This window comes from Opisthocomus hoazin, chromosome 11 (genome assembly GCF_030867145.1).
Source record: "Opisthocomus hoazin isolate bOpiHoa1 chromosome 11, bOpiHoa1.hap1, whole genome shotgun sequence".
NCBI classification, from domain to species: domain Eukaryota; kingdom Metazoa; phylum Chordata; class Aves; order Opisthocomiformes; family Opisthocomidae; genus Opisthocomus; species Opisthocomus hoazin.
In genome coordinates this window covers 4,678,284-4,704,479 of record NC_134424.1, presented here as the reverse complement: position 1 = coordinate 4,704,479, position 26,196 = coordinate 4,678,284, and the positions used below count along the sequence as shown (strand labels likewise).

General features: G+C 41.1%; 1 protein-coding gene across 2 annotated transcripts in view; it reads left to right on the top strand.

The window, feature by feature from the left end:
* The first annotated feature begins 492 nt into the window (after positions 1–492).
* Positions 493–26,196, top strand: part of PPP4R2 (protein phosphatase 4 regulatory subunit 2) — a 31,865-nt gene continuing 6,161 nt past the window's right edge. The window contains exons 1-3 of one of the 2 annotated variants that reach the window (XM_075432568.1): positions 493–598; positions 1,307–1,388; positions 21,341–21,511. In XM_075432568.1, the coding sequence (XP_075288683.1) occupies positions 565–598; positions 1,307–1,388; positions 21,341–21,511 (287 nt within the window). In that variant the 5' untranslated portion in view covers positions 493–564. Of the gene's footprint in view, positions 599–1,306; positions 1,389–5,609; positions 5,790–21,340; positions 21,512–26,196 lie in introns of those variants that run through there. The other variant, XM_075432569.1, reaches the window with a different exon arrangement.

The following is a 26,196-nucleotide window of genomic DNA, read 5'->3' as shown; positions in this document are numbered from 1 at the left end:
TTGGGGGGGGAGAGATGGGCAGAGCGGAGGAGCGGGAAGGCGGCTCCTCCCCGAGAGACAAAGCGGGGCTGCCATAGCTGTGCGCAGAGAGGCGACAGATCTGAGGCGGAGGGGGGGGGTGGTGGAGAGCCGTCGCCCTCAGCCTGAGGGCGCAGGAAGGCGCGCAAACTCCTTGCGGGGCCGCGGCGGGGCGGCTCCGCCAGTCAGGCGGGACCTCCGCACCCCCGTCCCTATCCCCTTCCCCGGGGATCCGTGAGGCGAGGGAATGCGGGTCTCCGAGCAACGCAGCGCGCGCGCCCGCCCACCCCTCCCCTCAGGGCGGCCCCGCCCCGCGGCCCCGCCCCCCCGCGCGCCCCCGCCCCCTGGCGGGAGGGAGGCCGGGCGGGCTGTCGGGGCCGCGCACGGGGACGGCTCGGGCGCCATGTTGGAGGGTTGCTGAGGCGCGGGGTCTCTGTCGGTGCGCGGCGGCTGGAGCCCGTTCCCTGCGCGGGGCGGGGGGGGGGGGGGGGCGGGCTGGAGGAGGGGAGCAGCGCCGAACCGCGAGGGGAGACGCCCAGGCGGATCATGGATGTCGAGAGGCTGCAGGAGGCTCTGAAAGGTGGTGGCGGGGGACTTGCGGCGGGGAGGTGCGGGGAGCGGTGTTCCCGGGGGGGGGGGGGCGGACACGGGGGTCTCCCTTGCAGCCGAGGCGCTCCCGGGGGAGCGGACGCCGGTCGCTGAGGGCGGAGGGTCGGGGGGGTCCCCGCTGGGGGAGGGGGTCCGCGGGCGTGAGGCGGGCGGGGGGTCCCGCAGGGCGGGGAGAGGCCCGGGGTCGCCCTGAGGGGAGGGGAGGCCTGAGCCCCCCCGTTCGATCGGTGGCGGGCTGGGGGGGGGGGGCAGCGCGGCGTGAGGCGAGGGACCCCGCCGGCTCCAGGCCCGGGGCTCCCCTCGCCCGGAGCGCCCGCTGCTCCCCGCCCGCCTGCCTGCCCTCCTCCCCGCGGCCCTGCCGCCGCTTCCCCCCCTCCCCGGCCCGCCGCAGCCCGAGGAGATCAGCCTCTCCCGCCGGCGTAGCTGCTCGGGAGAAGTTGCAAATCAACTTTTCGCTGCTCGAATGCGTGTGGTTTCCCCGCACGAAAATACCAAGTGTTTTACAGGGCTGGGAAGCCGGCGGAGCTCTTGGGGACGACTAAAGCTTTGTGAGAGCGTGGAAATATTTGTTGTGGGAGCTGTGCTGATCGTTAAAGCAAACAAATCGCTAATTACGATGCGTGTTTGTTCTGTCCTGTCTTCCTTTACCATTCCTTTTGTGTCGTTCTCATACCGACAGATTTTGAGAAGAGAGGAAAGAAGGAAGTGTGCCCGATACTGGATCAATTTCTTTGTCATGTTGCTAAGACTGGAGAGACGATGTAAGTGTGACTTTCTTGGTGATCTTCAGTTGTAGCTGATAACATTTCTGCATTTTAAGTCAGTGTGATGCCACCTGGATTCTCTTTTTGTCTGTAGATTGGTTCCGTGAGCTATATAAGCTTGCTGTAGTTGCCGTTCAAGTTTGGATGGATTCATTTTCCTTGCTGGTAGTTGGTTTTATCTGACAGGGAGACTTTTTGTACAGGCTCTGCTCAGGGGTATCTGTCAGGGCTTGCTGATCTTGGTCAGTACAGTAAACCTGTTGATCTTTCTGCGTTTTATGTGACATTCAGGTTTTTTAAGTGCAAAGTTTATCTTGCTGTTGTAATGTCTCCTGTTGTAGTATCTGTTGTATACAGTAGCTAGTAGTATTATCTACATAAAGTTATGAATGGCTCAGGTAGTTTCTTTCTAGGCTTTGTAGACCGTGCTGCGTGGTGGTTGTGGCTGAGGGATGAAGAGGGGAGAGCCAGCCGGTGCTTTCTGCAGAGGAGACCTATGGGAACGAACCGGCAGCTCTGCATTTCCGCCGGCGCGCGTTTTTCAGCTCGCACCGGAGTTTGGCTTCTCCTGGGCTTTCCTTTCGCCGGTGACCCGGTGGGCTCCCCGCAGCGGTGCGGTGCGGCTGGAAGGAGCTGGGGTCCCGCTCCCTGCCAGGGACCAGCGCTGGTGCGGCGCTGGGTGACTTCCTTGGCGGATCAGTATTTGGCAGGAAGGGGAAAGGCTTCCCTGGGTGCCTTGCTGCAGAGTTGCTCACTTTCTGGCGCTCGGGCTGTCTCCTTGTTTTTGAGGCCTAGTGCCAGGGAACAGGCTTCGGCAGGAGATACGTGCTTTTACCGGGATTTTGTTAGCAACCAGTGATTGCAGGGGCTTTGTTTGGGTTTCTAGGATCTCTTGGAAGAGGTTTGTAGGTTTTTGGTGATGGTTGTTTTGGTGTTGTTTTTTTTTTTTTCTGGTAGCTTGCAAGTACTACTTGAATTAATGGTTTTGAAAGAAAAACAAGTTCTGAAATGTGCTTTGCTCTTTGAATAGAAGGCTTTGGCTCAGCAGAAATATACAGCTATAATGCTTAATATATTGGTGTAGCACTTATTTTAGTATGGGCTCACTGTGGTGTGTTTTGTCTTTGTGTAGTATGTTTGAAATATTCTGGTCTGAAATATTTCTTCAGGCTGCCTTTATTGTTTCTCCCTCTGTTACATATATTCCCAAATAATTTTAAAAAGCAATTGTGTAGAGGCAAGGTCTTGGGAAAATTCTTCCCTACGTAAAACCTGGAGAATGAATAAACTCCTGATTTTTATTTCCATTTGGGAAATCTAGATTTTTTTTTTTTAATTACTATTTGATTATTACACACTATAACTTAAACCTGAACTGGAATCTATGATCTGGAACTTCATACAGACCCTGACTTTCTGTGTTTCCAGGGATTTTTTGGCTTTTTTCAGGTCTGTAGTTTTTTATCAGCATTCTTGAACCTTTCAGTTGCATTAAATTGTTTTTTTGAAAAGTGTCGGATCTGAACATCAGAAGTGTCTAATATAATCCTGAGACAGACATGGAAACATTGTTCCATAACGTTTAATTTGCTTCCCATTACGTACCAAAGTCTCTACTTCTTCATGAGATATGCTTCTGTTTTCACTTACGGGTTATGTGTTGTAAGTATCAGGAAGAAATAAGTAAAAGTTAAAATCTCATGGTAAACTTTCGTATAAAGATTGGTAATGTGCGTTGTAAGATCTTAATGCATTTCTAAGTTAGTTCAGTGTGTCCGGTGTATAAGTGTTCCTGAATACACAAACTTATCAAATACATGTGAATTGAAAATGAGCTAAATATTCTTTATTTCCAGTTATGCAAAAGTAACTTTATTTAATAGAAATCTGAATCACTAATAAATAGATGGCATTGGAATGAGAAGATGAAATCTAAAATAATAGTTTGTAGTGACTTTTTTAAGGATTTTTATGAAGTTGAGAGTTCAGTTTGGGGAAGAAAAAAAAGAAGGATGGTTAAGTCAGGGGTAATTACACAAACTCTTTGCAGACTTATTTATTGGAAAACAATGGATCTTATTCAGTCACAGCCTGTTCCTAAAGTAACAAACAAAAAGTACCCGGGCAAGTGAGGACCAAGGCAAATAAGGACGAGTGAAATGTGAAGTACTTTTGCGGAGAGTTATGTAGTGTTATGGGAGTTCTCTCAGCTTTTTAACTTACTTGGTGATTAGTACTGATTTTTGGATGATATAATGCAGTCTACATTCTGGGTTAAATGTAGAGACTTCTCACCCCTCCCCACCACCACACCTCTTCTGGACGTAGTTGCAGCAGACCTTGTAAACAATTAGTAAACTCAGTTTGAAAGTGTGCTAGTGAAGTAAATGGCAATGACTTTTAAGGTTCTCATCAGAGCACTATTGTGGCATACGGCTTAACAGATTGAAAGCGTGGGGTCGTGTAAGGCCCCATTTGTTTCAGTGTGCTTGTTCCTCTCAGTGAGTTGTGGACAGGTAGATGCCAGTTTAGGTTAGGCTGTAATTTTACTAGTATTTCTCTTGGCAGTGGTCTAAGCTAACGTAGCCCTTGTATCACTGTTTCACTTGTGCTTGTTCAACTGTTTATGTAGCTGCATGGTAACCTAGAGCAAGAAACTGCTCACAGTAGTAAGTAACATTCCTTTTGGTGGTGTAGTTTTTAACCAGGTTCAGTTCATTGGCCCATCTTATTTTGTTCGTGTTAACTGGTACGGCAGACCACAGTGCCACTGAAGAGGTGGTGTAGGGGAGGAGCAAAGGGTGAGAGTTGTGTAAGCCAGCACTGCAACTATGATAAGGCTCTTCAGAGTGTGTCTTTATTGTAATTAAAAGTCTTTTTCGTGTACAAGGAAGGTCTGGAATAAAAATGTTGCTAAATTTGGTTATATTATCAGCGTAAACTTCGTTGTGTTATCAGTACCTGGCAATAAAAGCCTGATGGTGCAGTCATGTGTGTTAACTTGATCCATCTGAAGTTCAAGCTATCTTCTTGTGCAAAGTTAACCATTCACATTGTTTGCGAGATTGTGGCGTGCATTTACAAAAGCTACTCTAAACTTCCTAAATTATAGGTGAACAGAAGCAAAAAGTTTGATTCCTTGGCTACTTCGAAATATTTTTGTTTCTTAACGGTTGCTGTGGTAAGACTTAGCCTTAGGTGAAACATAAAGTTTATTGTTCAGCCTTTTTAAATCGTATGTTGAGTCTTAGGACTTTTTTCTTCGCGGAGGAATGATGTACATCTTAATTGGCCTGACTTTTTACTAAGATACTAACATGGAATTTCCGTAGTGAGGCCAAGTGTAGTCTGGGAAGATCACGATAACCTCCTTTTTTCTAGTCTGTAAAAGATCAATGTGACTTGCAAACTGAGTGTAGAGATGCGAAATTTGTTAGTTTTTATACTTTCCTGTATCTGAAAGACTTCTTTAAAAACAGGATATGTGTTTCTACTTGTTTTTTTGCAGAAGATATCCACTTGCCTTTTTTTATGAAGTAGAAATGGCTTTAAGAGACAATACAAAAATCGCAGCGCTGCAATACTAGAAGTGAAATGCAAAAGTGAATTTTTTTTTGTTATTCCAAAGATTTCTTAAAGAATGGATGTGAAGATTACTTACCAGTTGTGATTTTGTGTCTTGTATTTAAAATACGTTTTCTGTTACCTCTTAGGAAATTCTCTTGGATTTAAAATCCCTCTGTCCCTTCAGTAGCAAAAATGTTTCTAAATCATTTATTTAGGTACTTCACTGGCAAAATCCGATTTGGTGGACTGGAAAAGAAAACTAGAGTTTTGCTTTGGTTCTAAAGTTGAAAATAGAAAACTAAAGCAAGCAGAAACTTTATGACAATTTTCTCTGTATTTCCCCCACTCCTGCCCTGGGGCAGGCAACCTATAAAGCACAGTTTTAATGGCTTCCTACAGTGGAAAGTATAATACAGATGCTTACTGAGAGTGAAAGAATCCAGAAGTAAGTAGTGAAGTACCAAAACCTGGAGAAATACACTGTGTAGGCAGAAGTAATTAACTGTAAAATAGTTCTAGGCTTCAGTAGAGAACACTGGCCTGGCCAGGATGTAATGAAGTTATACCAGTTCTTGCCCTGAATGGAGTAGAAATAGCCATTAGAATACATGCTGTTTTTATTTCTTTGTGTAGTCAAATTCTTTCCTCGGTTTCCCTGGAAGATCTGACATACTCGTTTGTACCTCATCTAAGCCTGAAGAAAGAAGTTGTCTCTTCACTACTTTCCTTGAGGACCAGCATAAATGCTTTTCTGCAAAGTTTCTGGAGTGAAGTTTAATACATGTGACTGTAGAGCAAATATGAGCATCTGTGGTATCATCGTCGAATAATGTAAGTTGGAAGGGACTTGTGGAGGTCACCCAGTCAGACCCTGTACTCAAGGGAGCCAATTCCAAAGTTACTTAAGGTTGCTGAGGGCTTTGTGCACCTCGTCTGAAGATCCCCAGTGATGACAGTTCCATAGCCTCTGTTTGGCACCCGCTTTCACTGCTTAACCACGTGCACTGGGAAAAATGTTTTCCTTGGCACAACTTGGAGGTTCCCTTGGAGCAGCATGGGACCACTGCCTCTTACCCCCTGCTTGTGCACCTCTGAAGGGAGTCTGTTTCCATCTCACCTCTAGGCAGCTACCCTTCAGTGGTGAAAGACAGCAGTTAGATTCCCTCACCAGAATGGACATGCTGCCTTAGCTTCCCACCTAGGTTGAGTGCTGCAGCTCTGTCACCATCTGAGCGACCTTCTGCTCATCTTGCTTTCTGCTCTCTCCTGCGTTACGTGACCCCAAACCAGACATAGTATTGTGGTTACAGACTGGTGAGTGCCAGGTAGAGGGATATAACCGCTTTCTCTGATACTGCAAGTGTAACCCAATGTGCAGGCAGCCTTTGTCACAGCAAGGGTATATGGACAGATGTTCAGCTTCCCGTCTGCCAGCACAGGTGTTGGCCCCGGTAGTGACTCTGAGCAACGTCATTTGTAACTGCTTGCAGTTAGACTTTGGATCGTGTTGACCACAACCAGTGCTGTGTAGGCCTGAGGGACCGCCAAGTCTGTAGCTGTCCAGCTTGGGTACCAAGATGCTGTGGGACAGCGTGCTGTCCGTCTTGCTGGAGTTACTGGTGTCCGCTGACCTTCCCTCGCGGGCACGGTCAGTCGGGTAGAGCAGGGACCGCGTGCTGTCGGCAGAGTACGTAACCATAAGTGTGAGTTACATAACCCCAGTTCTAGCCAAGATAATGGCAAAAAGTATTTTGGACCTTTTGATACTGTTTCACGTACCCTGTGTAGCAGTGAAGTTTTGCTTTGCTTACTACATTTTTGGAACACTTTCTTGGATCAGTTTAGCTTTTATATTATTTTGTTACAGCAGTGGAATAGGTTGTCAGCTGTAGAAAAGATGTGAGTGGAGATATGGTAGCAGTGAATGTGTATGAGAAAAAGTTCCCATTCTCAGCCTTAGTGTTTTAATGTTGTGTCCTAAACTCTTGTGTAGTAACTTCCTTTCTTATGTTACAAATACCTAAATTTTTGTAACTATGTGTCCTTTAGCTTATCTCACATGCTTAAATTTAAGTCTACTTTTTTCTATAAAGTATGTTCCCTGTTTTTATTCAGCTAGCAGTTTTGTTGCTTGACATGTGTATGATAGTATTTTCTGCCTAAAATTTGTAAATTTTGTTCTGATTTGGAGGCGAATCATTATCTGGAAATCTTTAGAACTATTGGGGGAATGTAATTCCTTATGGTTTTTTTTTTTTAAATGAAATAAAACAATTCTCCAGTTCCTGCCATAATAAACAGGATAGTATTTCCTGAAAGAAGTCTGTGTGCCTTTGTTAGTGTAGGCCTATTCCATTTCCATGTTCTCAGTGAAGCAAGAGAGATGAGTAAACTTCCTTGCATTGTTTCCTACTATTATTCCTTACTGACTCCATTCCACTAAGTGGCTGGAGTTATTCCCCACTAATTCCCATTCCACTGACACTGTGTTTTCTGTCTCGTAATCCACTGATGCCTCCAAAGGACTGGAATCTCTGAAAAGCCTGCTGATTTATCTTTGTCAACGATAGTTTAGCTTCCTGGCTTTTTTACCTGTATTACAAAAAATAAGACGTGTATCAAGCATACAGTTGTAGTACTTCAGAGAAATCAATTGTGATGTAGATGAAATCGCTCCTGTAGGAAATCCACGCTATTGTAGTGTTTTATTTTAAATGCTACCACTTCATATCTGCTGGGAGTGGGGTTTACAGTATAAAGGTCAAACTCTAACTACCATTATAAAATGTGCATGATGGACTGATCCTAGTAAACTTTAGTCTCTCTGTAGAGTACATGTGTAAGTAAATACAAAAGGCAAACTCCTCATAGCAATGCTAACTTTGCAGTGTAACTGGACTATTTTAACTGCAAATGTAACTCCATATGCATGCATGCATACTTTCATTTATAAGTACGTCTTTTTTCTCTGTTGCTGCATACAGTCTGTTCTTATAAGCACACTCCCTGCTACTCTTTTTGCAAACAGTTCACTGTTACTTTGTACAGATAACCACCCCACAATTTATTCTGTAGCAGTTAATAGGGTTGCATGTGCTTCTGATGATCACCTTTAGTATCCTTCTGTTGCTGTCCTATTCTTCCAGCTCAGTTCTCCGGCCTTGCTTAATCGGATTTGTTCTCATCCTCAGAGTTGCTATCAGCTCTTGACTTTACCTCTTAGTAATGTTTCTTCACAGCTGTAGTGGCTGCCTCAGGATTACCTCTGTCTTTCCTGTGGGCCTTCAGTCTCCTCTTCAGTGGTGCTCTTGCTCATGTGGAGTACTTTCCCAGGCATTTGCGTGTTGTTCCATTACATATTACTCTTTACAGTAGCAAGGATGTTTTTTCTGTTTTGACCTTGTAATTGATGAGCCTTGCCCCCTCTTCCTGTCTACAGATTTTGGGAAGGTTTGTGCTTGATGGCACATGCTGGGGGGAAGGAACAAGGTGATGGCGCATGCAGAAGGGAGCGTGCAAAGCAGTCGGTTGGTCTGAGGGATGGGGGTGGATTGTTAGGTTTGTGGATAAACCAGACTGATGCTGCTTTTCCACAGAGCTGGTCTGTGTCTGGCAGGTCTCAGTTTTGAAAGTACTACTACTTCAAGACGGTTGCAAGATTTCCATGATGGCTACACCTGGTGAGGCTTTGCTCAGAAGTGGTGAGGGAGTGTGATGATGCAGAAACACCCAATGCCTGTGTATTAGGTCACTGAGGTAGGGTACACCTTGTCAGCCCAGGCTTAGTGCCTGTCAGCTGAGCTGCCTCGTGTAGAAGGCAATGGGGTGACTTTTGTTTCTAGCTTTGGAAGGAATTAGTAATAGAAGTGCAATTTACCTGATCCTAGTGGTACTGCTTTTGGACCTGAGCGAAGCCTGTGCTTTTGTGGGACAGCGGATGAACTGGCAAGCACAGGAATACAGTGCAAAGTAAACTCAGATCCAAAAGTAGTTGCACAGGGTGCGTTTTCCTTTATCTGGTTTCCCTGCTTTATTGCTCAAGATAGTAAAGATTTGATAGCATTATCTCGGTGTGGTCTACTGCTCTTCTGATGTAACCTGTGGATCTCTGTGCACGGGTTGTTTAACAGTGATAGCTACACCTACCAGATGAGTTACATCATTTGCTTTGGTTTTTTGCGTATTCTGTGCGAACTGGTGATACCTGGAACAACTTCAGTGTTCTGTGTTAGTAGATATGTGGAATTTAGTTTGCCTATGGAAGAGGTTATGTGCAATTGTCCAAACATTAATTTTCTATTACTTGGAGTGATTTTCTGTAGGCAGCTTCTATGGAGATAGTAATTTTAACTTGCTGTAAATTCAGGAAGACTTTTAAATATGCTTAACTTATTGCATAATACTTTTCTCAGATTTTGACTCCGGCACTTCTGCTCTACAGGTTTATTGAGAAAGTGTCATCTATTTGATGTTTCTGTGTTCTGTCTGCATTGACTCGAGAGTCCTAAAGAATTATGTTGCCCCTTTGCCTAATGGATTATTTTCCTGTGCAATATCTGTTGAGTGGGGTGCACTCTGAATTGTGCTATGGCATTCGTGTAGAATCTCTACCATGCAGTGCACAGCATCACCCTTGAAACATGCTTTAGTGAACACTAATTTGTTCAGTGAAATTTTATCTGAAATGGAAATAAGAAAAAGCTAAGAATAATCCATGGGATTGCTAGAGTTGAAATAAATATGGTTGTCTAAATTTCAACAAAATGTCCAGTCATGTTAAAGGCAGATCCGGACTATGTCAGTGGGTTTGGGAGGTATTTTGACACAGGTGATGCCTGTCAGCTCTTGACCATCTGTTTGCCTAGTGCTAGTCAACTGCAGCTGCAGTTATCTTTGGTAGAGCAGATGCGTATAAATGTTTCTTAGGGCTTGTGTAATTGTAACTTGTGAGAGAAGGCACATACCTTCCCCCCCTCCTGAACTTCTTGTGCTAGTTGCTGAAGTGGAATTGTTTACAATTCTAAGGTTGATGTGAATGTCCTTTTGTTGAAGTTTAAAGATTAAAATGAAATTTCAAAAATATGGCCACTGAAATCATGCCTCTCTGAAATAATTATTCCTAGTATAGTTTGTTGTAGTAATAACTGGATCAAAGTTTTACATTAAGTGTTGCAGAAATATGTAGTGATCTGGTCCATCTTAACGATACATTCTACAGAAATTAGGCAGATGTTGGCTGAGAAAGCAGTTAAGGTACACAGTGATTACTGTTCCTGAGCAATTCTGTGTTTTATAATTAAGTTGTGCAGGAAATTATTTATCTAATTTATTTATTATTTAGAAGTTCATCAATCAGATTAATAAGTACACAAAACTCAAATGATTTTAAGATAATCTAGAACAAAGGGTACTAACGAAATTTTTTACAAAGGTAAATGTAATAATTACACGGAGTATTAGTAAAAAAAATCATCCAGAACTAAAGAAATAAAAATCTGTTGGGGTGAAGTGTCCTGTAAAATGTGTGACAGCAGGAAGCTACTAGGTCTGCATCCATTGTGGCATAAGTCTAGTGTGATTCTGTGAACTAGTGATTTTTATGCATAATAGGGGGGAAAAAAAGGTATCAAAATTGTAAATAAAGGTGAGCTGTAGTTGATATCGCTCAGGTGGGGGAGTTAGCTGGTGTGTGATGCTTCTCCAAAAGTCTGTTGTAAGGTTGTAAGACCTGGAGAGCTTTGTAGTTGATGCGCACTTTATAGGAAAGTGAATATCCAGGGTGATCATTCTGCCTGCAACAAAATTTCATATTTATGAGAATTGTTATTTGAATAGGTGCATGAATGAAATTACATGAGGAATAAGAAATCAGAGTAACGTAAGAATTTACATATTGGTACACAGTGCAGAAGCACAGTGGAAGAGTTCAGTAAGTACACCAGTTTATTCTTATCACCCAGCTGTAACTTGAAGTACCTTTTCAAGTGGAAGAGGGAAATTTAGTGAAAATACCATCTACTTTTACTTTTGTCTTTATAGATAAACTACTGCCGGTGGTTTGTGGAAGTTTTGAAGGCTTGGAGTTAGTTTGTGCGTATTGCTTTCCGCTCTGGAATAAGGAGTTTAATTCTTGAATGAAGAGTCTGTTGTAATGTTCTACTTTTTTGTTTTGTGGTCAGTTTTTGCCTTTAAAAGAAGATGAAAAGTACTTAAGTTTGTTTTTAAATAACTATATTAAGAAATGTATTTTCTTGAAAAGTGGAGTCCTAGTTCAGGTTTTTTTCTGTTCTGTGGAGCAGCTGTATTCTGTTGAAGTCAGCTAAATATTTATCAGAAGAGATCAGAATTAGTCCCTTGATGATTACAGACACTGCTTTAATATCTTCATCAGCTGTCTGCTTCCATAACAAAGTCTTAATCTTTGTTGTTCCTGGCAATAGGAGTAGTAATTTGCAAGTAGTAGAGGTGAACACTCATACTACCGAAGTAGAGGCAGTGCTAATATATTCCAGTTTCCGTGGTCCTGGAGTGAGCTTGACATGCTCAGAAGGAGAGCAAAGACTTAATTTAGGCTGACGTCAATCAGTGTGCGAAAATGGAAAAATACCTTCTGTGCTTGTGGGGAAATACCAGTTTTTCCTCTTCTGAGCTCTTCGATATATTTTTAATTAAAGTGAAAGGTAACATGAGGTCACGTTCTACTGAAGATAAAATGTGAGAGCATTTTAATTTTTCGTGAGTTACCATATGAAAGTGAATGGGATAGTCCCCCAGGAAGAGTGCTTGCTAGTGTGTTTTCCTGACAGGAGTATACCGTTCACAGCACAGTGTTCCAGTAAATTCACTGCGCTGTATCTAACGTTTAAAATTTATTGCTCATTCAGAAACACCGATGAAGAATCTAGCACTTGCTTATGATTCTAATTTAATGTTAGGTTGAAGGGTTTGTCTGCTTGCCAGAAGCATTTAAGAAGCTAGTCTGCACTGATGCACGGGGGATTTCACTGTGTAAATCTGTTGTCGTCGTCTGGAATTTCCCGTGTTAATCTGCGCTGTGTGGATGGTAAAAATAGCAACAGTGTGCAAAATAATGACACTAAAATGAATTGCATCAAAATAGTATTAAAATAAAGCACAGGAAGTAGGAAAAAAATAAAAATTCAATGGATATTTGAAGCAAGAGGGGAATTAAGTAAGGTACATCCTTTTATCTGGTACAGGAGGGCAGCTGCTTAAACGAATGGCTCTGCTCTCTACTAGTCACATCACGCATTCTTACTCTTCCTTATCTGTAGCATAAAGTTGGTGGTTAGGTTAGAGATCTGCTTCACCTCCCTGTGTGTGGGATCACAGGAATGTGTGGGAGCAGCAGAGCAGGCTTGTCCCTGTCTGCGTAGAGAAGGTATAAAGTTAAGTACGTGGTGGGGCAGTGGCCTCCCTCTCTGCGCTGTAATAAATCCCTGTTAATGGGAGTTTGGTATTGCCAGCTTTCTACCCCAGAAGAGGTGATTTCTGAAGAAATTGAAAGCCATTTCTCTACCATTGAGCGCTCCTCGTTAAGAAGCAATCTTCATTATTTATATAATAAATAGTGAAATAGTAATTCCTGTACAAAAACTGGAATGTCAAATGGCAACAGGCTTTTTTTTCCTGTATGAAAATGCTGGGGGTTGTATCTTGCAGGCAGTTCTTAACAAGATTTTTAGTTTGTGCACCCCCTTCTGTGTAACTGAAGTTCCAGGTGTCCTTGTTCATACCCAGTCAATATATCTGAAATTAGGGTGTGCTAAGTAAGGTAAAGATTAAAACAGAGCCTCCTCCCTCTATTTATTATTTTTATCTACTGAATTTCCATCCCAAAGAGCAGAGATAACTGAGGAAGGAGGTGAGCAGAGGAAGAGCGTGGTCTCAGTCCCGCTTCCCCCAGAGGCGTGCAGTCTGTCAGTCCCTCTGCACGGCTGTAGCTGCTGACTCCGCTGGAGAGGACCTCTTGGCAGGAGAGGACCTCTTTGGAGTATGCTCTGGTTGCTGAGCTGCTGGCAGGGACTGGGACTGTCTGTCCTGGGCAGGCTTCCCGCTCTGACTCCCAGGTGCGGCCTGTTCCTGCGTTCAGGCTTCTCGTTCCTGGGGATAAGTTCTCTGGTGGCAGAGGTGGGCCCGTAGTTTAAGTGGCATATTCCAGCTAGCCCAGGATATTCCTGTTTGGATACACCTTGCATCGAGGCTTTGGAAGAGCACACTGCAAAGTTTGCTACCTTGCACTGGAGTTTGAATTGGATATGTGATTGATGGTTGCTCTTGATTTTCTGTGCCTTTTTGACTTTTCAGATAGTGTTGGAGATCCTGTTGATAGACCAGAACAGAAAAGGAATTAACTTGTTTTGGATGAAACTTTAATTTTGTCTCTGACAGCCTGGGGAAATTACTGTGTCTTAGAGTGTATCTTCATCTTCTATGAGCTCTGGAGCAAGGCATGAAAGAGAAGAAATAGTTATTAAAGTTGGGAAGTTATTTCACTTAAAAACACGTGTTTCCTACTAGCAAGTCTCTGTGGGCGTGTAATTTCAGTCAGCAATAATGGCGGGCAGGGGAAGGGGGGTGGCTAACGTAAGTGGTTTATATATCTTGTTACGTGTTAAATGAATCCCTCTGGGATTGTCCTCTGGTTCTTTACTTCTGTGTTCTGAGGACTTTGCCTTCCAATCAGTTTAGCTGAACATGAAATGTTTTCATCCTTAACATACTATTTTGTACTTTTTTTAATTCTGCCTGTCGGAGAGCTAATAGTAAGAGAAGGGTGCAGAGGGAAGTGCTCCCTTCTTTTGCTAAGTTCTGACGTTTCCTTTATGACCTGTTCAATGAACAGAATCGATAGTAGATCTTCTTTGGCTTCCTTTTTATTTTATGGTTTTTGTGGTATATAGCATCTCTCCAAAACAGATGGCATCTTCTTAACATTTAAACCAAGTAATTTTGTAATGAACTTAAACATTGTGAAATCTGAACACAGACATCCCACCAGGACTCCTGGGACTCTTAATGTTTTAAGTACATAGCTAGGTCTCTAGAAGCTTAACATCCCTTCAGTATAATGTTTTTCTTAATTAAGCCTGTAATCTGTGAAGCAGTTCCAGAAAGATTTATGGAATAATGGCAGTACCTTCATTTCAGGAGGTAGCCTTATTTCAGGCACTCTGAATTCTTCTTCCTGTTCTTCAGTTAATTTTAGGTTTTGTCCTGTTTACCTTCCATGGGTCTTATTGAAGTCTGAAACTTAAAATCTTGTAGAGTTTGTCTGAAGTGTGTAAGCCGTACATACTACCTTAGTGTTACATCTGATATTTTAATACAGTTGCTAAAAAGGGAGATAGATAACTTCCCCTAGCTGGCGTCTGCGCTTGTGGAGACTTGCAGTCCAATCTACGCTTAATGTCCAAGTCATGTGGTGATGTTGGGGATCACTGTGTTGTAGCAGAGCTTTCCACAACAAGGAACACACAGGGAAGAACTGTATTGCTTGTTCAACATGGTTCATTTTTCTTAAAAATAGTAGGGAAGGCACGGTGTTTGGATGAAGGAGGTAGGGATACTGCAATTACGACTTTGTCTCCTCTCCTTGTTGTAGCTCTCTGAAAGCTAAGGTTTGTCTGTGATTCTCCAGACTGCAAGACTTTCCTCTCTGTTTCAGATTCTTGAGTTGCCTTTCACTGTTGCTTCTGTTGCTTGGTTTTTAATGTTTGTCAAATCTTGCCCAAACAACTTTGTTAAACGTTTCTGGCTTTTTGATCTTTTTGTTGAGATTTCAAGTCTCCCAAAGTAAAGATACCAAGCGGCAAAATAATCAAGTATAAAAACTTGTCCAGTAGTCGGAAGAAAATACCAGTTAATTCTCTGATGTACAAAAAACATCTTGATAGTGCAAGCTATTGACAGAGCATTCTCCTCTTTCATAATAACAAGTGCCGTGAGGGAGAAAACCGCTTTCTTGGTTTCGTCAGTGCAAACATTTTGAGTAAGCAGGAGATAAGGGAATGGAGGGAGGTCTTTTGCACTCTGGGAGTGATTGGATTAGATTATTTCCATGTAAAATGTAATTTTGTTTTCGATAAGCATGTTTAGAAAGATGAATGCTGTGCAAATCATGTTAGCAGAGAAGCAATCGAACCTTGTAAGCAACTTGGTGCTAGTAATTCTTTTAAATCAAAGTATAGCATCAGATTACTTCAGCTGCTTTCTAAGGTGACCTCTGTCTCTTGTTTAAGAGTGGTGTTTATCAAATAGAGTTGGTGGATTTCTAAACTTGGTTGATGTTGTTTAGCAAACTTTGGTTGATCTCTAGTAATGAATTAGTTCCAACAGAAAACCATGTAGTTGAAGTACAGGTGTGAAATAGTTTCCTTTTATTAGAGAACAGTTATTTAGGATTGTGTTCTTCCTTGTTTCCGCTCTGGTAATATGTTAGGTTATGTTCTTTGTCTAAATCTTTTTTTAAATTCTTCCTTCCCTGTGCAATGGAGATGGTTTTGCTGCCTCATCAACTTTCAGTGAAGTAGTATGTTGTTGTAATACTGTTCTGACTGTAGAATTTCCTTACGCTCCTTTGTGTTTTTCTTCATAGGGCTTAACTTTCTGGTCTTCACTTAGTAATTCTGACCCCGTCCTGGGGTTTTGTGTGTTTGTATGTGGGATTTTATTTTTAGATTTTTGTTTATTGGTGGTTTTTCTGTGTAGCCTGTCATTTTATTTATCCTTTGCTTGCTCATTTCATGTCTCACATGTCTTGCCCCACCCTTTTTTAGCCTTTTCTCGTGATGCCTCTCTAATTAGATGTAAATATTCTCAAAACTTGCGTATGCTTCTCGTATTACTGGCTGTTCAGTCAGATGCTGTTTGCTTTCCTGTTTAGTTTTCTGTAAAACACAACTGAGTATTTTCAAACACTGAAGTCTCTTCCATCCATTTTTCTCAGTTATGTTTCTAATTTTTACTTAAATTGCAAGGTCAGGGACTGCATTCTGGTACAATACTATGGTGTTAAACATCTTTTCATACCTTCAAGCACAGTTATTAGCATGTATTAAATTGAGGACGTAGTATCATGTATTTAGGTAATGTACAAAGACTGAACTGTTGGATTCTTAGCTTCTGTGCTTTCATCTGTCGCTTGACTATTAAAGGTGTGGTTTTTTAAAAAATTGTAAATTGTTGAGTTAAACTACCAGCATTTACATCAGTCCTGGGAGAATTTGAGATGTGTGGTTCTGCTATGATCTGTGTATCTATACGAGCTGTAGTTCTGGAAGCATGCTGTGGTTGCTTCTTTTCAGCCATTCATTACTGCTTCTGGTGACTTTTTTTTCCTTGCTAGGTGCTTTTTTCATAAAAACAGTTTCTTCCTCTAATTTTCTGTGTGTCAGAGCAAAAATCTTTACGTTGATGTAACGGAAGGATGATGCAGGAGCTGGTGTGAGGGAAGCGGAGGCCTCTCTATTTAAGAAAAAATGCTAGTTTACAATGATTTGGAGTATCTGAAACTACAGGCTCGTTAGCCTCGGGGAGCTGTCTTTGTATTGGTGTGTTTACACAGGATGACCCAGATACTGTAGTGCTTTAGACATGCATAAAATGTGTATAGTTTCAAATTGTCATTCTCTAGAATGAAAGTATACTGAAACAAAACATTTTAGGATCAACTGTTGTTTCTGAAGATACTTTTGCAGATCATACAATGTTCACAGGGTTTTTTTTTCTTTGACTATAAAAGAGCTCTCAAAGTTGCTGGTACAAATTCAGACGTTAGGGTGGTGGACAGGAGAAGCATGATTTAGAAGACATGAGTGTGCATTTAGAAAAGGCTGATTATGCACCATGCTGAGTGGGAAGAGCAGGCATTTATAAGCAAGCCTGCTCACAAGAAAGCATGAATAGTATTTTCTCCATGGAATTTCTTCAATTTGTTTTCTTTATAGATCTTAAAGCGTTTGTCAGTTATTTCCCAGTGTATAAAACTTAATGAGGTTGTACATAAAGCTGTGTGGGAATTTTCTTTCACTTCTATTTGGCCCTTGATCTAACTACAGAAGATATTGACCAAACTTTGCTCATTTTCAGTGTCTCCCATTTTGTAGCAAAGCACCTAAAACAGAGATCTGGCATCCTAATGCTAGAGTTGTTTTCAGGTAGCTTGTGATACATGCGGAAGATTTTTCATTTCTTGAAAACAGATGCTCACTATTTGTTTATCTCTTCTCACTGCTACTGTCTGGCTTTCTAAGTGACCAATCTTTCAGTGTATGCTGGTAACTTAAAATTTCTAGAGGTGTAGATATAGATTGCTTTGCTAATTAGGAGGATATGCCACTTTTAATCTTAATTTTTGTGTTGTATTGGCTGAACAGTTCTGCCTGTCGTTTATGAACTAAATAGTTTTGTCTATGGATGAGATGCAAGTGAGTTTCAAGAGTTTAAACTAGCTGATACTGACTTCTGTGTGTCATTTCCATAGACTGGTAAAACAGGAAAGTTAACTTCCCTCTTTTGAAACTGACTTCTGATCACTTCTACTGAAGTAAATGGAAATTAAGAAAATACTTACTGTCCCTGCAGAAATTGTTTTTTATGTGTGTGTCAGAAGTGAGTTCATTATTTTAATATATGCTTTTTTCAGATGTGCAGCCAGTTACAGTTTTGTGGATCGATTTGAGTGTAATCTTTTATAAACAGTTCAAAAATAATGTTCAAATTGCAGTACATTGTCACAAGTGTAGGTAAGTTTATTTAACAAATACACGTAATTAGGGTTGCTTGAACTAAGATTCCTTTCTATAAATCCTTTATTAATCCACCTTGTGTGTTATGTTTCTTTTCTGAGGCCTTGCTCAGTTAGCTTAAACTCGAGGCACAGTACACCGCTGTTGAGGCGGCAGACTGCCAGTGTCTGATAACATGGTGTAGGGGCTGCCGTTGCTGACAAAGGGACTGGCTTCGAGGGAGAAGGAAGCAGTTGCAGTTCTGGGTGAAAGCAGGAGCAGAAACCTGCTTTCCAGAGCTGCTCACCCTTGCTTTTGAAGTATTTCTTCCTCCTGTAGGAACAGTGTGTAGTTCTGCCCGCTTGCTAGCAACCTGGCAGGCAGGGAACGGTAAGTAGATGAGGTAAGAAAGAAGGGAAGAGAGGCTGCTGCTTCCTGAGTTGGTAGGAAAGGCAGGAAGGAGGTAACTGAAGGATGGTGTGCAGAAGTTGGAGATCCTTCATGCTGGGATAATGCTAGAAGTCGGGCCTAAAAGAAACAAGTGACCTGCGTTGTAGCCTCCAGAAATCTCCCTCCTTCTTCCTGCCTTCCAGGAATCTGCTGTGCTGCCACTGCAGGACGGAATTTTGCCTACGCAGGCTGAAGCTGTCTCAGTCTTTTGTGATGCAAACAGTATTTCCTGTTGAGTGGCTGGAGTTCCCATGTAACTTACTGGTACTGGCATAAAACTGTTCATCAGAAACTGGTTGCATAGACTGAAAGTGCTTCAAGACCATCATCTTAGTGGGAGCATGTTTTAATGTATAAATCACAACACTGAGGTTAGGAGATTACTCTTGAGAAGCATGACACACCTCTTGACTTCGAAGCAGTTGTTTATGGTACAAGCTGCAGTTACATCTGTGATTCCAGTGTGAACATATCACTTGCTTTTAACCAGTTAGCTTCCACGCTGCCAGGAGCGCAGCCACACAAGCAGGGAATTTGGCAATGTTGAAAAAACGTGCTTGAGAAACTGAGTAAATGTCTACACAGCAAGCCTTTCCTCGGCTCCTGCTGCTGTGGTTACACCGCTTCTAGCAACAGCTTGTTTAGTTGATTTAAAGCTGGTGTTGCTATATCTGGCTAGCCGTAGTCACACTTGTTGACTTGCAGGATAAGTTTATCCTTAAACTTCGCTGCTTCTGTTGGTAAGCTGGACTGTGTCACCTGGTTGGCAGTCATGTATCAAGTGTTTTGAAATACAGGATGAAAGATGCTTTTTATGTCAGCAAGGTTTGATTTGCAGGGTATTGCAGATGCAGTTTCTTGGCCTTTTTGTAGCAGAAGAAATACGAATTGAAATACTTTAGTTTAAAACAAGTGACAGTTTTCTAGACTTCTGTGTGGAGGCAAAATGTTACATTCTTTGTTTTCTGCAGCTTCAGCACTGTAAAGAGGAGCTGGCGGGTACTGCTTTCAGGTAGTAGATTGCCATTTTAGACCTTGTATGTTGGTTTATTTCAGCAACACAACACTGGGTGAATAGTCTGTGGAAAGAGAAGTGTTACTATTTAGCAAGAAATAACAAAGAACAGCTCAAGTTTTAAACTGTAAAAAAACCCACGATCTAAAAGGGTTTGACAAAGTCTGGTCAGAATAGTAGTGGGATCCCCTTTCGTGAGGCGAGTAAAGCTCTTGGGATGCTCTGTAGGGAGTAATCCTACTCTGGCGTGGCATTATTTACTGGGTCTTTTCTGTCTGTGTTTTGTGATGTGCTTATGTATTAAATCTGTGATTTGTTATGAAAGCTTTGGTCTCGTGGTAGCACTGCAGAGTTGGATAGCGTTTTAATTTAACATTTGTAGTACTGATGCCTAATATTGTACATTGTAGATATTACAGTATTCTGCTTTGGCTGTATAATGCGAATTGGAGCAATAATCCCATGAGAATCAATGGTGCTGTTTAAGCTATCCATGCCATTCCCTTTTGGGACCTTGTTTCTTCCTTCTTTCTGTTTTTGTTTCTGTTTTTATTATTGTTCATCAAGTCCTGCGTTCCACTCTGTGAGGTGCTTAGTGTGTTCTTGTGAAGGAAAAAGGAGGTTTGCTTTCCTCTTTGGATTCCCCTCCATTCTTGCGAACTTACCACTCCTGATAAGAGATTAAGGTTTTGTGCTTGAATCTCTGTAGATAAACCTGAGCTAGATTTTTCCCCTTTTCTCCTAATTTATTTGTGACCAAGGAGAAAATTAAGGCAAAGATAACATGGCACTGTGTTTCTGGTGAAAACAGGCCAATACGACTTCACTGGCCTGTGGTTTTTTGATTTGGTAGCAGTGGTGCTTGAGCATATCACGCAGGGGACAAATGCCGTCGCTTTGCTGGGGAGTCACCACGTGTAGTTCCCAGAGCAGATAGTTGTGTCAGCCCGACAGAAGGTCAGATGTTACGTGGGGTCGAAAATAGTCAAGGCTGTCAAGCTGGCACTGCTACTGACGAGCCTGTAGAAATACCGCCTGCGGCTGAACAGTGTTCCTTTCCGCATGAGCTGAAGGGCTGTCCAGGGGTTCGGACTTTATGCTTCTTTGGTTTGAGGCTGCTCATTCCCAGATTGCATATGTTATAGATAAACGTCAAAGATAGTTTTCTCTCTTTGTTGGTTTGTTATTCTCCCTGTTTCTTCTTTTTCTCCGCTAACATCTCTGTCACGTAGCTGTGTAAGCTTCTGCATCAGCGTGAATAGAATAAAATTGATAGTAACTGAACTGAATCAGTTGCTTTCATGTTGCTCCCTGTGCTGCTAAGAAAGGCACTAGCCAGAGGAGGCCCAGAATTTCTTCTGAGTCTGGTGTGTGGGGCGGTTGGTGTAGAAGGGCTTTCTCAGCAGTTTCTCACCTTGTCCATTGTATGCAGTGTGGGAGACCTGTTTTCTTGAAAATTTCGCTATAGAGAATTCTATAAATGATAAATCTTTGATTTGTAAGGCAGAAGGTAATTTGGAGAGATCTTAATAGATTACTTACTGTTGTGGGAATATTTTTCAGGAGTTGAAGTTGTTTTGCTCAAACACTCATCAGCAAGTGCTAATCGTGATACAAAATATATTTGCTTTTCTGAGAAAAAGAGGTACTAATAAATGCTTTTAAGGTGCATGGTTACTGAGCAGTTAGTTACAAAAGGCCTACGGTAAGATTTTTGTAATGGAAGCAGATAATGCCTGTAAAATTGCTTCTTGGTCTCCAGGCTTGAAACACTTGTATTCTTTTTTATCCCACACCTCTCCCCCGTGAGCTCAGTGAAGACTGTAGGCAGGGTGTAGGCTCACTGGTAAATTGTATAGAAAGCATGCATATTTCACATTTAGGTTTGAATTATAAGTGGATATTGGTTCTTTAAGGAAATGGCTTGCCCTGTTGTTAATGGCAGTTGACTTGTGCAATATTGTTCTACTCTAATTATTTAAATAGTTGTCATGCTTTCGTGAAGAAAAATATGCATTCAGGAAGAAAAATAATACTGCATGACTTGCCTCATTTATCTTAGGACTGGCATACCAGCATGAATGTTGTTTTGCAAACATAAAGTTACGCTGTTTTTCCGTGGTTTTAGGGCTGACTTACATATGTCTTAATTCTTGTGTTTTATGCAGGGTTCAGTGGTCTCAGTTTAAAGGCTATTTTATTTTCAAACTGGAGAAAGTAATGGATGATTTCAGAACCTCAGCTCCTGAACCAAGAGGGCCCCCTAATCCAAATGTGGAATATATTCCCTTTGAAGAGATGAAAGAAAGAATCCTGAAAATTGTCACTGGATTTAATGGGTATGTGCCATTTGTTTTCTAAAATCAGATTTCCCAGTTTTTAACTTAGTAGTTTGTACTGTCTGTCTTTGGCTGTTCATTTTGACTCCTCAAATAGATGAGCAGAAGCAAATACAAAGGAAATATATTACAGTAGTTTCAGAACTTTCACTTTATCATAATTTTCAATGACAAGAATAATAATGTGTGACATGTCAGTCACTTCAGTTTTTTCAATATGTAATTAGTTTTCACATAGTACCCTTCAATGAAGCATGGTATTACTATGTTTACTTAACAGGCAAAATAGATAGTAAAGTCGGATTTCTTTCAATGTATTTTCAAATTAATTGAAAGAAGTCTTTTGGTCTTCAGTTCTTAACTGCTTGGTGGCAGTTCAGTAGCTGTTGAAGAAGTAAAGCTGTGATAAACATGGTGCGACCAGGAGATGAGGCGTACCTTGTTTTGAGTTGTTAAACTGCCAGATTCAGATTTATAGATCAACTGATACTTACTGATTGAGAGACTCGCAGTGTTCAGTCTGTTGCTGACAGTATCTTAGATTAAAGTGTATACCCTTGGCTGGTTTTGTAATTATGGAAGTTTTGTTTCCTTTAAAATAAAGCTCCTAATTTTTGTTTTTTTGTCCTTTATATGGTGTATCTTTTTAATTGCTTGTGTAGTATTTTTCTTGTTTCTAAACTGGGTTACATACCATAAACTGAGTCATCCTGCTTGTGGGTCTCAATGCTTGCTTAAGAGAGACTTTTGCAGCGTTTTTCTCAGCTTGGCAGTAAATGGGCATACTACAAAGCTTGCCTCCCTGTTACCCTGAGATTTCAGGTTTGGAGGTATGACTACTGTGTCCTTAATATCATATTTTGATGCTAGGTTAATAATTTTTACTGTCATTATTCGATACTACTTAATTTATTTGTAATTGAAGTGTCTCTTACAAGTCGGATCTCATCTCCACCCGCTACCCGGTCAAATTGCTCTTGTGTAAGATATTTCTAAGAATGTGAAATTCAGCTTGTTCTCAGCTACCCGATATTTATACTGGGCTGCTTCACTGAAGGAATTTAAAAACAAACCTATCCTTTATGCCCGAGTCTGCCTCTCTCCCACCTCCCCCAGCTTTTGGTAATGCTTCACTGCCCACAAAATTTGTAATGTTCTCACATGGAGACGGCTAATGAATGGGCTGCTGTTATCTTGCGTTGTTCCAAAGTGTACTAAACAAACCTCCGAGTGACCAAGTCTGGTGCTTACTCTGTGGCCGTACTACTTTGATCTATTGCTGTAACGCGTGACAGTGCTCCACTTCCTCATACTCTGGAGTGAACCACCCAGTCTTTGAGGAAGCAAGCTGCGTACATTAGTTACCTTACAGAAAATACTGCATCGGGATGTTTCAGAATCTAGGCTTGTAGAATAGCTCATTTACTAAATCCTACAACTCCTACAGTGAGGAGGTGATTGTGGAAGCTGAATCACATGGACATGTGTCCAAAAAGCAGGTGTTGGTTTGTGCGACTGGGTATGTTCAGGCTTTTTGCTTAGAGCTGTGGATGTCATTTCGGAGTACCGTAGTGGAGAAGGAAGCTACTTGATGTGACCTTATTATTAGGATGTGTTTGTTGATGTTTGTTTAAAAGAGTGAGGGAAAGAGTTCATTAAATCTAGCTCAATTTTTTAAACTTTTTAAAGTCAAAAGTAGTAACGAATTAAGAATGACCCCTGTTTTGGGGTCTTTCTAGATGAAACGTCTTTTGAAGAAAGCTCAGAGTGGCTGTTCTGACCTAACTGTATCCTGCTTGACATTGTGTAATATGCTTACAGAGCCAGATTCTCATGCTATACTTTAGAATTGCTTTGGAGTAGGAAGTTCTTAAGACTTGCCATTTTCTTTATCCTTTGCTAGTGAAGCAGAAAGTTCCAAGATAAGCTACTGGGGATCTCAGATGACAGAGGAGTCTTTACAGCTTTAATAGAATAGACATAATAAAAAATTCTCATACATGTCTATTTTTGGCTACAATTTACTATGGTTAAGTAGTTTCCCTAAATACCTCTTGAATCCTGTCCATACGATGAATTTTTGGTGTGTAGTTCGTTCTGAACTGTAGCGCTAGGAAGTGCAGTTTTGAGTGTTTTCGTATGGCGTTCTAAGTGGTTACTTTAAGAAGGCAGATCAGGGCTGTTCATGCACTGAACTAATTAAAGTTCTAAGCGTGTAAGATCAGTTTTCATACTGCTCGTGAACTTTGGTGTTCATGTATAGATTTACACCAATTTCAATTACTTCTGTTTCAAAATCATGTCGTTAAACTATTTTAAAATAACAGTTTTACAAAAAAGAATTCACGAGGTGAAGTTAACTTAGGGTTTTCCCAGCTAAAACCATTTGAAATGTTGAACAAATTACATGGACGGGAGGTGATAGTGCGACGCGTGGTGCCATCTGCTGCTCAGTAAACGAAGTTCAGTTTACTATGGAAAATTTTGGAGGGAGAGATCTGGTTTTGGCTTTTCCTTAAACCTTTTATAGCCGAGAGTAAAATCGGCAGGCAACTTTTACTTCTGCAGTTAGTTGTAGGCTGCGTACTTTCTTGAGTATGCGTATTCCGCAAGTAGTCAGAACTGTGTGGAGGTTCACAAAATACTTCATGCCTTAATACTTGAGGTGTCCAGTTAGGTACAGCTAAATACAAATCAGCCAGGCAATGATCCTCCAGGATGTCTTGCGGATTTGGCTGATGAAAAATAATGTAAAACTCTGTGTATTTTTGTTTCTGTGAAATAAATTGATTTTTGAATGGACAGTCTATTCTATTTAAGAAATTAGAAAGTCTTTTTAATTACGGGCTTTTCAACCCAAAACCAAAATGGCCATCAGTGAGAACCAATAGATGCAATTAGTGCTGTACCTATGTGGAAAAGTTAACAGATCAAGTAAATTGTTTGTGACTGAGTTAGAGGTGGGGATTTCGTTAAAAGAGGGCACTACACAGAAGCTGAATGTCGTGAAGAATTTAGGTGTCAGAAAGATTAGTGTTGACCAAAAGTTGCTGAACAGCAGCACTATTTGATTGCTACTAAGGAAGCTTTAGGGAAATTAATGACAGAGCCATTGTCAAGCGTAAGAGCCACGACAAGGTAATAAACTGAATTAAAGGGAACATTTGTTCCTGGTTTGTACTTGCCAACCTGTGGGGATGAGGGAGGAGAGAGTTCTGGGTCAAAACAGGGAGGTGAGATGTATTTTGCTTGTGTGCCAGAACACCCAGTTTCTGCTATTTTACTTATTTTAAGCAATAACATGTCAAAACAAATGTTTTAGACATAGTGTTGTCTCATAGCATTACTTTTTTGCAAGTATTTAATATATTTAATGCTTCATCAGCTGTATTCTAACTCTCTGCAGCTGATGTATGGAGATTAACTTCACCATCTTTCTATTCCTAGAAGTCCAGTAAAGATAAGTTGGTATGGTGTAGTTCAGGGTGAGTAGCAAGGGAAGGCAATAACTAGCAGGGTAGATGTGATAAACCTGTGTGTTTTCAGGTAGCTGTGTTGGAACTAGAGCTAAGGGGGGTTGCACTGTAGCTTGCCTCCTTACTGTTCTCCAGTTGAGGATTAGAACTTCCTCTGTAACATGATAACACAGACAGCTCTGAAAAACATCTTTAAACTGTTGATACATGGTCACTCTCTTTCTGATTCCTGCTTGCTTTTAGTTAAAGTGTCATGTAGTCTGATGAGTCGTAGGTATGCTGACCTGTTTGCACTGAACTGGTGGTGGATGTGTGCGTCTTTAAGATGTGGCTCTTTAGCCACTGAACTAAGCTGGAGATGCATACTCTGTTAGCTAATGAAATAGGCTTAAGATTCTCTGTACTGAGGTCCTCAGAAAATAATAAAAGTTGAATTTTTTAAAAAATTACAGTATAGGGATATCTGTACACACATGTATGTAAATCTGTATTGATAACTGCTCTGGATTTGGTGTATCGGTCGTATTCCCAATCAAGAAATGGTTCTTAAATATTGTATCAAATATTCTTCTTAGATGAATTTTTGAAATGTTTATGGCTTGAACTTTAAATAGTTAACTGTAAAATTCACGATTCTTTATTTTTTTATTGAAATAACTTAAAGTATTTTACTATTTTGTCAAAAGTCACAGAAGTTTGTTAAAATGTGACACTGAATTTGCAGTGAAAGTGTATGTCGTCTCAGGTAACTGGTAAATGTATGTAAAGTATTGCTGGTCTGAAAGGTCGGTTTCTTATTTAAGTAGGGATGAAATTGAGTGCAGAATTGTCAGAAAACAGAATGTGTGAATGTGATGCTTATGGATTTATGTATCTTCATCTGAGTTTAATTATTTTTACTGAGCTGTTCTTTGGTAGAGAATTATACTGTCCAGTTGTGGCGAAATAGAGTATTTGTAACAGCTAAAGTATAATGGTTCTGCTAATCCCAACATTTAATGCTGTTCCTGTAAATGTATTTTGTAAAACATGAAATAAACTACAAGTTGAGAATTTTTTAGCTCTAGTGTATATGACTCAAATTTGTTTTGAATCACTTACTATTTCTGTTTTATAGATTTGAATAATAAAATACAGTCTTGAACTATTTTACTGTTGATGATCTGATTTCATTTTTTTAATAAATTGTTTGAGTTTTGTGGGATGATG